Raw genomic sequence first — 12,918 nt, 5'->3', positions numbered from 1 at the left:
GGAGGGTAGGTGGACTCCTAAGAGGTGATCAGCAGCTCTCTGTCGGATGCAGACCTGCTTCTCCATCTGCCATGATGCTCATGTACCATTAACTTGTATCCTCTCACACTCTTCCAAACGCCTGTGAAAGCTGGATACTAGCATGGCAACGTCCAATACAAATCCTAAACTACACCTATAGCCTAAGCAACTGTAGGCTCAAAGCTGCCATCTTCTCTCTGCCCACCAATTTAGTGATGAGAGAGTGTGTGGACTTGGGTGAGTCCGGCTGAGTGAGCCGCTGGGCAGCTCTCCCATATTCTCCCATGTCAGAACAGTGCACGTTTGTGGTCAATTGCCTGAAGATAGGTTGAATCGGGGGGGTGGATGTTGACCATTTGGACACTGACCTTCATGTGCACATTGCAGAAGGTGTGCCCACCTTGTGCCCTGCAGCCCCCGCGCACTCGGCGGTGATAGTCCTGCGACACCGCTCCGACAGCACCGAAGTCGTTGGCCATTGCGGAGTGACTCTTAGGCAAAACTGCGATGTGCTTAATGATTAGTGTAAAATTTAGAAGTTAAGACATACTCGCCACAGCCCTAGTGTGGGTCTGGTTACACCAGGGTTAAATGGGGGGACTTTTCTAGTGGTATGAGCTGCTATTAGGTGTGAATTTTTGGCATGGTACTAGATGACTGGCAGCATTTGCAATTGTGGGCCAGAGCTGGGAGAGGCTTCACTGTGAGAGGGCTTAGAGGAGCGGTGACTTTCTTTCATTTCCCTATTGCTGATTAGAATCTTTTGTCAATGCTACCCCCCGCTATTGACAAACAAGAACATAACATTTATTTCCCTTAACTCGAAGCAGCAGTGTTAATGGCTGCTTAATCCTATGACATACAGGTAATGCTTGTTAAAATTGAAAGCCACAGATGACTATTTGGAAGAGATTGCCATATCACACTAAACTAGTACTAGAAGCATTGTTTTCAGTTTCACTTTCTTTATATGTAGAAGGCAGGGGTTTTTTTCCCTAAGATTTGTGGATTTACAACTACACCTTTTCTTGTAGATCAAAGTATTTATATAATTGTATTTTGAAAATACTTCCATTTTCATGAATGGGTTGCAGAATCCTTCAAAAGAACAAAGCTCATACTGCCTTAGACTTAGAAGAATAAACAAAAATTAAGAAGTTTAGCTGTTATTTACTCTTTCTGAAATCTAAAACATCTGTGATTAGGAAGCTTGAAAGTCTGTTTAGATAGATAGTCGATAATTTGTTTTGTTTTGGTTTCTTTAGAAAGTATGCCAGTTATTTCAGATGTTCTGCCTATAAAGAATGTAAAACAATTTAGTTGTCTCAGGTCTGAGTTTAATCCGAGTCACTGGCAGAAGGTCACTAAATTCAGTCCAGGGTTTCATTCGAATCTGCCATTTAGACCTAGAAAATGTTACCATAAAAATGTTGGCATGTTTGTTATGCAGGGAGTATAATGTCTTAATTGAAATGGTACCAGAAACTATTTTAAAAAAAACTTCTATTACAGTTCACATGACAGACAATATTTTATAGCTTTAACATCTGTTTTAAGGCCAACATGTGAGATTTAGACTTTGACAATTAGTCTTTTGATTTCAGTGAAGTTGCACCCACTTAAACCCTGATTGAATTTGTCTCGCATGGTTGGGTTTTTAATTGTATGATTTAATTTTCTTTATCTCCAGCCCAGCGTTATAGTATGGAGCTTCAGAGCATGTTAGAATAAGGTCAATAACGGATCCTTTCTTCTTCCTTTTTTATTTTCACAGTTACAGGGATCTATTAAAAGAAAACTGGAAGATGATAGCTCTCCTGCCTCCAGTGGCGTGCCTGATGTCATTTTCCCAAATGACAGTAAAAGACTTTGTCTTGACGACGTAAACCTTGCCATGGGCCAAGGTGCCAACCCCAGTGTGGCGTGTCCAGAAATGCAAAGTTCTCCGTTCTCCACTAGTCACAGCGCTTCTTCCCTGGGAGTCGCAGGTCATCCAGTGCTCCTTGAAAACAATCACATGAATGGCAGTGGCATCGGTTCCCCATTTTCAGTGCCACCCAACACGGAAATAAATCAGAAGGGGTCAATAGGAGGGCAAAACAGTAACATTGTCCACTATGATGAGAAAGGAAACAGCTTACAGTCTATGGACCAAGAGCTGCAAGATCTGTTGGAAGAGCTGACGAAAATGCCTGATCCTTCTCCCAATGACCTGGATCTGGAGAAGATTTTGTGCAGCAAGGCTGAAGAGCCACTTGGGTTGAGTCATTCTCAGCCAAGCATAAGTACCACTTCAAAGTCCTCCCCACAGACTTCCCACTTGGAGAACCATGTTGCTAACAAAGATTTTTCTCCGGGCTGCAATCCAACCAGTGGAGGATCTCCTCAGATGAGACCCTCATCTGCTGGAGCTAACTTCCAAGTTCCTCCCTCAAACAAACCTGCTGCATCGCCCATCTCTACAGCAGCTCAGAGCAAGAACCAGCCACCACCTATGCTGCCAGTCCCCTTACCCAACATACCTGGCTCCAACTGGCACGCTCAGCAGCTAAAGCAGCTGGCAGCTAGCAAGCAGGTATCTACTACTAAGCAACAAGTACAAGCTCCCAGCTGGCCAACTATGTCTCCTCCTGGTCTCTCTCCACCTTACAGGGCAGGATCATCCCCACACCATCAACCTTTCAGTCCTCAAAACGTCATGGTATCTGGCATGCCTGCTAATAATTTACCAGGGAACAACATTCAGAGTCCTCAAAACACTCTGCTTTCAAGCATGACTTCCAGCAGCACCCCATCCAATGGCCCCTCTCCTCCTTATGGGTCTGAGAAACTCTCCAGTCCAGCTCTGAACCAGCAGCCCTTCAGCCCGCAGAGCTCCATGCTGCCCACGCTGACAGCAGCCAGCTTACCAGCCAACAACATTAAAAGTCCACAGAACAACTTGGTTGCCAGCATGGCCTCCACAAATACTGGACCTTCTCCACCGTACAGGCCAGAAAAGCTGTCAAGCCCAGCTCTGCATCAGCAGCCCTTCAGTCCTCAAGGTACTTTAATCTCTAACATCACTCCCACCAGCAACCCCACAAGTATGCAGAGCTCGCTTTTTAAATCAATGACTACTAACCAGTCCAAAAATATGAACATAATTATGCAACAGCCATCCAGTAGCTTACAGCCGGGTCTGGTGAATGAGAGCCCTGTTAGCCAAGACCAGTTTTCTTTCAATAACACCAAACCACTGTCTCACTTTGCCTCAGAGTCAGCTACTCAAAAGATGTCACCTCTGACAGCAGGACAAGGGCAGCAGTCTCTCATTCACTATCTGCAGCAGCAGCAGCAGCAGCAGCCGCCTCCAGCCACGCAGCAGTCCCAGCAGGCTAACAACAGCCAGTTTCTCCAGCAGCAGTTTCGACAGCTGATGCAGCCACATCGGATGCAGAGACATGTGCAGCCTGCCACATTGCCATCTCAAGGCAGACAGGTGAGAACATCTCTTGTCTTACAGGGCTTATGTGAAAATATTGAGTCACTTGTTTTCTTATTTTTGCTTTCCTTTGTGTTTCAAATGTGACGTCGCTAAACTTCTGGGGTGTGCACGGACAAGGCAATAACAACAATCTGGCATGATTTACCATTACTCCAGTTGAAATGTACTGTAATTCCACCATGCATCATCTCTTCTATCCCAGTGGAGAGCTTTGTGCTGTTAGGCAAAACACATCTCGTACCACTCAAATACACTATTTTTGTGCGTATAGGTGGTATTCTTATTTAGCTTATGTTGTAAGCTGTAGAGGCATTCCTGTAACACGTTTCCCATCATCCTTTTAGTGGGAATGTCTTTTTCTTTCTTAGTGTCCTTCAACAAATTTATCTCTGTGTTATGCTTCTGAGACTAGAGAAGATCAGGTGGGGTGAGAAGTGAAGTTAAGACACGACTCCTTCATGGACAGCGGGTCAGGCAGTACAGCTCCCAAATAGCAGAGGCAGACTTTAAATATTTGTTACTAGCATTTGTCAGAAGCAATGCCCTGCTTTGGCTGAGGGCCATTCCCCACCCTTTGTTGATCTGCGATACCAACTGAGCTGGTAAATACAAAATGCAGCTAGCAGGAGTGAAGCACAGCCCTGATTTCTCTCCAGCAACCTTCTCCCTGAGACTTGCAGAGAGGTGCGAAGCAGTGTCCACTGCTGCCCCAGGTAAGAGAGATTTGCTGTGCGTGGGGATGTCAGAGCAAGGAAGGGCTTGGGGACTCAGTCTGAGAGCAGCTGGGTGTGTGGAATAAATAGCTATCTTTTTGTTAGGAAGAATAGTAGGAAGCATGGAACCTCACCACCAAAGCCAAGTACCTTGTTAGGCTGAACCAGCTCTGTGGAAGCAGAATCCTTCAAGCTGCCTGTGCAGACAGGCATTCCAGCAACTCCTCACGAAGCACTGAAACACTTCTCACCCAGCAAACCAGAGATCGATCACTGAAGCTCTGCTAGGGTCGGCTTGGCTGGGGAATACACTCCAGAGCCTGGTTTTCTTTGCTCTTCTTCCCTGCTAACTGGTTCTCACAGAGGTGGGTTTCTTTAATATACGCGACTTGGTGTAACCTTGTCCTACGATAGCAATGAGAAATAAGGGGATAGTTACGAAATGTCAGCTTCTTAGTGGTAAATCAATGAGGTGCATTCCCACTGTGCCACCACAGGATCAACTCAGTCTTTTCCAAGTTCTACATGCTCAGTACTCCCTTGCTTCAACACAGCAGCTTAAAACAGACAGTTGGGGAGGGCTGGTGATGTGCTGAATCTGCTTATCCAAACATGCAACATAACGATATGGCATGTATAGTTCGCTTTAAAGGCTTATCAGTGTAAGGCCCCTGATTCAACAAAGGCCTGAAAGCAATTTTGTTGCTTTAAGCATGTGAGGACCCTGTAATTTGGGTCAGTAGGACCCAAATTAAACACAAAGTAGACGGTCTTGCTCGCTTGGGACCTAGGAGTATGAGTGAACGTGCGATTGAGAGTGAGTAAGTTGCTGCAGCTTCACAAACTACTGCCCATCCAGTGTTCTACTCCGGAGGCACTGTGGGTGAAGAATACATTCACAGTGTTTTACCACATCTCGGATGATGGCTAGTAAGTCGTTAACTGCAGTAACATGATTGCTTTTGATCAAATGTCCATAAACTTTGAGCATATGGCTTTTTTTCTGGCTCCACCGCTGGGTGTGTGGAATTGCCACATCCCTGTTGGATTCCTGAGGCTTCCTGTGCCCTAGTTTTCCCTGCTTTGCATTTTGCTCTTACACCTCTGAACCCCCTACATCATTGATTAGCCAAAAAAAAAAAGAAGAAAAATTCCTGCAGTCAGTCTCTTTAATTGGCTGAAATAGCCCCTCTTCCAGCAACTTCCCTAGTGCTCTGCCTGTGCTGCATTTTCAGCTGATTCTCACCACCAAAGAGAGAGTTGTTATAATTTGGTGGCTATCAGTAAAGATCAGTGACAGTTAAGACAATGATTACAGGTGATGAGCATTTTACATTTTCAGACTAGTTAGGTAAGCTTACGATGCCCCCCTCATTTTACAAGGAAGACTTATTACAATAATTATACACCGGATGACAGTGCTTCAGTTTCACAGTCTGTTGAGCTGCTGAAGAAAGATGGTGGATGTTCAGGAGTGGAACATTTTGTTAGGTTTTTATAACTTTAATGCTAATCCCATAGAAGAAAACGAATCCTGAGTGCTGATTTAGAAGAAAAATTACATGGAAAAAAATATTATAGGTAGGAAACCTTAAAATTATGGGATATTTGGTAATTTTCTTTGAATTAGCATGTAGAACTGTTACTTACCTGCAGTAGATTTCTTATTTACATTGAGACATTGATCCTGAAGTTTTGGACTCGACCTGCTGTGTACCGGTTTTACTCCATTATAGTGAAGTAGCTCTGGTGCCTGTGGGTTTGATTTCCAGCAGTGCACCCAGAGCTGAATTTGAGCTTTGAGGAATCTCGGTGCTAATTCTCTCCTGAGGCAGGTGATGAATAGGATTTTTCAAGCATAGGGCAGTTGTTTCATTAAAAGGCAAAATGTTAAAGATTCAGAAGACAGGGGAGACAACTTCTGTGTCTTCAAAAATTAGTAACCTTCTGCTGGCAAATCACCTGGTTTAGCCTCATTCACAGACATTTGCTCAAAGAAAAATCACAGTGTTTCCTGGAATGTTGTTTAGTGTTTAAAAGTCACCCCCTTACTGTCCATGTGTGTTTGTAAATGTGACTAAAATTTCTAAAAGGAAGGCATAGTACTCTCTTCTTTTGAGCAAGAGGTGCAGCTTTGTACAGAAGAAGAATGTGGACGGTGGCCAGTTGGAGGGAGAACAATAAACCATGAAATGTGATCCTTGTAGCAGGCAGAGCAACATGGGGAAGAGAGCAGCAGCTGGGACAGAGACCTGGGGTGAGCTTTTTGCTGTTGTTTTAATGCGTATGGAAGCAAGGACTCCGCATTCCGAAAACTGGTTCACTACTGGTGCCTCACAGCCCTACCATTTTTAATGATACATCTCTTAGGCGTAATCAGTCTGAATCCCAGATCCTGTATTGCCTGGACAACTGGTAAATCTGATAAGGGCTAATGTTTTCCCATCTGAAGCACTATGTCTTTATTGTTGAGCATTGACGGATATTGATCGAGGCACTGACAGTTTGCATTGTGTGATATTGCAAAGCCTGGTGGTGCTAACGTCGCTCTTGTGGGTATGTGCGGGTTTTCATTTTACTTGTGTAGGACTGATGCTCGCTGAGTGAAATTATACTCAAAGGTCTGGACTCATAAATCCACAATATAAAGATGGTAGTAAATGCCAGTGTCAAAGATAGTCTCCAAAAGGATCACACGCTGTTTTCTGGGCTTAAGCTGAGCCACTTGACTTTATTGGCTGTTTCTGGGCGCGTGAAAAGCCGCATTTGCCCAGGCAGGTTGGAGAGTTGGGCATCTCCCTGATTTTCATGTCTAAATACAGTTTGTACTTGCACATCTCCCATTCTGGCATGTCAGATTATTGGGCCCAATTCTGCCTTCAGCAATGCTGATACATCACTGCTTCCAGAAGAGCTGCTCTTCTACCCCCGCCAATATAAGAACGGGCGCAGGTTTTTGGGAATGGAAAGGAGGGTTCCCCTGGGGGCAGGAAAACGAGCCGGTGATCTTTGCAGTTTAAGGCAGGCTGGAATGCAAGAAACCCTTTGGGTGGCTGTTACTTTTCCAAGCCCAACTTTATCCGAGTTAAAATGTGAGTCTCGAGGAGGAGGGCAGTATTGCTCACTGCTCTGTGTATAAAATGTTGAAAACCAAAACACAACTTAAAAGGTTGTTTTGTTGGGGAGATGTAGCTAATAAATAGCCATTGTTTGGGTGGGACACACTGCGCATTTCTGAGCTCCACTTGTGCTGTAGGAACCAAATGTGCTATTCTTAGAGCTCTCCGCATTCCTGCTGACATCCAGATAGTTGTATACTGGATTGTCAGTGAAGGGTATATTTGTTTCAGCTTCATTGCCAAAAATGATGGTAGAGGAAAAATGACAGGAGAAGAGACAGAGAGAAAAATAATATTATTTGCAGTAAAAATGGCTATATTTTCCTACATGTGCATCGCACATGAGATAGTGAAGAACATGCTGAGGACTAAAAAACCTTTGAAAAGGACTTGACAGTGTTTCTTTAATGGTGGTAAAAGCAGCAATACAGTATTTGAGTTAGCAGAGTAAATTACAGGTTGCAGAGAAACACCAAAACCCCTGAGCTAGATTAAATATACTAGGGGGAAAAAATAAACAAAAAATCTTGTTTCTGAGCATAAGTTCTCCAAATATAGAAACAAAACGGAAAAAGAAATGCACTGTTATAAAGAGCAAACTGACCCAGAGCTTAGATGTCAAAGGTTATATAAATATAATGGAATACAGAATACAGCTTTTATTAATGTAAACAGAAATGTTAATACCAGGGACTGATTCCTGGGTGTCTTATGTGAAGTTATTTCTCCCCATGAAAAGTCAGTGCACCATGACTGTTAGTTGAGACTTTTTTGATTCAACAGCACTTAATGTTTATAAGCTCTGATGCAAATTGATTAAAAGTTTGGAAAAGCAGAGAACGCAGCACACAGCATCTGAGTACATACAGTCCTTTTGTAAGTACAGGGAAAAGTCATGGTTTATTTGGGATTTCCAAGATGTCGTGAGGAGTCTTCCTAACACATGAAACAACTACTGTATCATGTAGTATTAATGAGTCAAAAAGTACTGGCCAGATTTCATCTGCAATTTCACATACACCCACACACACTTTTCTTTAAGTGTCAGACTTATCTTTAAAGCCACTTTGAAGTTTCACTGGTATTTCCTCCTCTTTCCTTTTCCCTTCTTTTCCTTATTTCCTTTCCTTTTTCCTTCTCCTCCCTTTTCCCTTTTTTCCTTTTTCCTTCTCCTCCCTTTTCCCTTTTTTCCTTTTTCCTTCTCCTCCCTTTTCCCTTGTTTCCCCTTTTCCCTTGTTTCCCCTTTTCCCTTGTTTCCCCTTTTCCCTTGTTTCCCCTTTTCCCTTGTTTCCCCTTTTCCCTTGTTTCCCCTTTTCCCTTGTTTCCCCTTTTCCCTTGTTTCCCCTTTTCCCTTGTTTCCCCTTTTCCCTTGTTTCCCCTTTTCCCTTGTTTCCCCTTTTCCCTTGTTTCCCTTGTTTCCCCTTTTCCCTTTCTTTCTTTCTTTCTTCCCTTTCTTTCTTTCTTCCCTTTCTTTCTTTCTTCCCTTTCTTTCTTTCTTCCCTTTCTTTCTTTCTTTCTTCCCTTTCTTTTCTTCCTTTTCCCTTTTCTTTTTTCTCTGAAAAAAGTGTTTTAAATATTTTTTTTTTCTTGTACTAATACTGTGGAAAAGGAAAACAGATTTTATTTCAAAGGGTAATGTAGCACAATACCAAAGCAAAGCCTTTGAGGGAGTGGAGAGCTTTTGAAGGCAAAGCAACAAACCCTTCAGCTAATTAAGTGCCTTTGAATAGGGGAATAAAGGAAGCTGGTGATGAACCTGGATTACAGAGAGCAATAAGGCTGAGCCTGGAGTTTGACCTCTCCACAGATGTAAAAACATCTTCTTGAATGGTCATTTCTGAATTTATATTTATCCATGCACTTGCAACTAAGTTGATGTTTTGGGGTTTTTTTTTCAACTTGGAGATTGTCCTCTCCTTTCAAGAGAGACTGAAAGGAGCTTGACTGAAGTTATCAGACTGCCATCTTCTCCTCCATCCCCTCCCTCCCCTGCAAATAATGTAAGACAACTTTTGGGAAGTAAGGAGTAAAACTGTGGAAAGAAGCAGGGTGTTTGGCCTCAACATGCCAACAGTAATACAACATTTTCAGAAGTGCAGCAATTGAGATAAAAAACTTAGTTCACAACTGATCTTAGCCCATTGCTCTTTCACATTGTTTTTTAAGTTGCATATGTTGTCTTCAGATAGATTACAGGTATTTCAAAGCATTTCCCTGTTGTAGTGGAGCACTTGTTGCCGTGTCTTAACCTTCCCGGTTCTTTGGCTTGTATTCTGAGATGTTTACAGGCACTGATATTTCTAGCAGCTCTGCCTAATGCACTCATCATTCCTTCCCGTTTAGCTGTCTGTTGTGCTGAAAGCACTTTTGGACGCCACGTAGCACATCATTAGGGGAAGCAATCTGCAGAGGAGAGGCTTGTAAATAAACCAAATCTTTCTGAACACCACGTGGGGAGCATCCTCTCCCACCCTCACCATTCCCCTCCTTTTGCATCTGAAATTAATGCGGCTGCTACATCAAAGCTGCAGCACTTCCCTCAGTCCAGCCGGGTCTCTCCCTTAGTCCTGACCTGTTTAATAAGGTGGAAGATGTTCTGCCAGCAATTTAGCACTCGGGACACAGACAACTGGACAAATTAAAATCCACTTGGAAAGAAACAAGAGGCTCGGGAGGCACTAAAAACACCAGTGAGGGGTGCTGGGAGGCACTGAAGAAAGTCTTTCTCTTCGTTACCTGCAGGACGATGAAGCGATGCATGCGCAGGCTGACGTGGTATTGTCCAGGGGTTTGGTGGAGAATGGCGAGAGGAAGTAGTACTCATGTACTGTGAACGTGGAGATGGAAATGTGACTTATACCAGAGAAATTTAGGGCAAGGCGCTGAATTCCAGCCTGACAGGCTGCTTTAATGAATTCCCTGGTGCTTGGGACGCAGGCTGTATGTCCGTGCTGTACCACCACCACCCCGGCACGGCCATACAGCCATGGGGTGAGTGGAGGAGAGTGTGTTATCACACAGAGGTTCTGCATTAACTCTAAAAAGAAACAAAAGCCAAAAAACCCCCGTGGTTTTGAGCTTTAAGCAACAGGCAGTTGTTTCCTCCTGCTCTGCAGTGCAGGGTAGGAGAGAAGCCCTTCTCTCAAAGGTGTAAGGAAAGTGGTGGTGTCATACTAAAAAGTGATTCATTTGATGTGAAACCATATTCTGACACCCATTTTGTACCAAAACAACTCTGACCCTGCTAGCCTAGGTGGGCAGTTTCTCTCTGGTTTTCTAGGCAGCTTGATAGCAGGAGTCATAAGTTTTTCTGGGCTAAATATCAGCTGAATCAGGCCCCAACTGCAGATTTTCTTGCTTGCTTTCCACCTCCCTGCCCCCCCCCCCGCCCAGTAACCCATTTTACTTTCTTTATTACCGCAGAAAAAAACATCCATATGCAGAAATCTTTAATTTCTAAGCAGTTGAGCAAAAAGTTTTGAACATATTTATTTTTCTCAACTGTGCCCTTAGAAGCAATGAAGTTATAAACATCCTAGGAATCTAGGGAGAGACTCGGCAACCTTCTCACTGTTTGTCTTCATAATGAATGCCGTAACTTCCTTCTGCGTATGATTCTTAAGAGTAACAACATGAATAGCGGTTAGTGATGGGTAGGACACACCACTTGCATCCTCACTTACAAGTCAGTGCACCCATAATTCTTATATTGAAGAGGTGTGTTCATGGCACAGCGTGCTAATGAATAGCAATGAGGAAAGAGTTTCCATGACCCTTTTGAACACCCAAATCATTGCATCTGTGCTTTAAATTCCCATTAATATCAGAACATCTTAATTTCACTTTTTCCCATATTTGTTGAAGGTAGATTTTTTTGTTGCCTGTATTTTCTGTACCTTAGTAAATGACAGTTTGGGGAGCTTATTTTGAACTAAAAGCAGGCTGGCTTTCAGAAAATGTACTCCCTTTCCTAAAACCATGCCCTTCTTACAACCTCACATTTGATGCCTAGATTAATAATTATTTTTAACACTTTTGCAGTGAAACTGTGAGAGCATGGTTTGTACCTTTGATTTTGGAGGTGGTTTCCACCTAGTATTGTCTTCTAGTAGTCTAAAATTACATCTGTATTCCACAAGGCAGAAATAGTTACAGAACCAGAGTCTAATTTAACAATTACAATAAAAAGCAAAGAAATAAATAAGAGAGTCCCTCAGATGCTGTTAAATCATGTGCCTGGCGCCGGACGGCGGTTCGGCAGGGTGGGGTGACTGGAGCAGCCTACTTTGCCCTTCTGCTCTGCTCCTCTGTCATTTCTGCCTCACTGCAGTAAATGCTACACGCAAAATAAAAGTACAAACATGTTTTGTTTCAGATGCAATACCTAGAAATAACTTTTCTGGTAAAATGAACTCAGTCTCTTTTTTCTTTGGGCATTTTGGAGAAATTTCAGTGTGTGGGTGGGGGAAAACAAAGCCGTGGCTGTAAACAGGAACTGATATTGTCTCCGCGTCTGAATGGGGAGAGAAACTGAACTGGCCTCAGTGGTTCTCTCGTACATCTGCAAGTCTGGAAACACTGGGATGATTCACAGTTTGCTGATTAATACAGGAGCAAGCAAAATGGTGTGAATTAACGGCCATTACAGAGCTGCACTGGATGGCAAATATCCCCCTAGAACAAATGATGTTTCACGAAGATTGCTTAGAGGAAGAGGTAATGGGTCTTAAATACAAATTAGAAGCAGTCCCATCAAAGCTGTTAACATTAAGGTTTGAAAGCCAAACACTATTATGAGCTGTCTTCAAAAACTGTACATTTAGGAAGCATATCAGTCTGCCGTGTTGGCTGTGTAATATTTCTCTCTCGAGCTCTTTGGACTATTTCAAGCAGCCAGGACTAATTATTAGAGAAATCCACAATCAGAATGTAGCAGCTCTTCTTAGGGTTTTGAAGGCTAATCACTCTACTACATGTACATTTTAAAGTTAATTTTTTTATAGCATGTATGAAGGCAAATATTGTCATTATCAGTACGTAACTCTTAAAAGCCCTACTGTTAACAAAACCTAATCCCATATTACAATTTAACCCTTTGCATATAGGACTATTAAAAGAAGAGGATAGGAAATACATTACTTTAGCATAAACAATATTCTCTGTATAACCAGCAAAATTATTTAACATTCCTCACAGAAGTAATGAAAATGTGATAGCTTAGATTGGTGTCAGACAGATGCAGATGTGAATGCAGGCTGTGGACAAGCTGTGCCGAGCTGTTTTTCCCCATTACAGAATTGATGAAAGACCCACAAGGAGTGTAAGCCCTGTAATGTAGGCAAAATAGTATGATATCCCAGTCTAAGACATTATATTAACAGCTTGATCTTGTAAAGATTCAAACACACACCCCTAAATATACGCAGTGGGAGGTCGTTCCAGGACGAGTACAGGTTTATTTCTGTGAGCAGAGTGAGTCTTGTATGTGTACAGTCTTTGTATGCTCAAGAAAGACCAAAGGTGGAGGAGAAAGATGCAGCAAAGGGCAGAGTAATCATTGGCAATGGCATATTAGCGC

General features: G+C 42.9%; 1 protein-coding gene across 2 annotated transcripts in view; it reads left to right on the top strand.

Moving 5' to 3' along the window:
- The window catches only part of MAMLD1 (mastermind like domain containing 1), an 83,673-nt gene that overhangs the window by 46,931 nt on the left and 23,824 nt on the right, over nucleotides 1–12,918 (top strand). Inside the window, exons 2-3 of one of the 2 annotated variants that reach the window (XM_037408326.1) lie at nucleotides 1,796–3,065; nucleotides 3,279–3,502. In XM_037408326.1, coding sequence (XP_037264223.1) covers nucleotides 1,796–3,065; nucleotides 3,279–3,502 — 1,494 coding nt within the window. Of the gene's footprint in view, nucleotides 1–1,795; nucleotides 3,503–12,918 lie in introns of both variants that reach the window. The other variant, XM_037408324.1, reaches the window with a different exon arrangement.

Source organism: Falco rusticolus, chromosome 14 (assembly GCF_015220075.1).
Source record: "Falco rusticolus isolate bFalRus1 chromosome 14, bFalRus1.pri, whole genome shotgun sequence".
Lineage (NCBI taxonomy): Eukaryota > Metazoa > Chordata > Aves > Falconiformes > Falconidae > Falco > Falco rusticolus.
The sequence above is the reverse complement of the archived record's forward strand: the minus strand, read 5'-3'. Positions and strand labels throughout refer to the sequence as shown.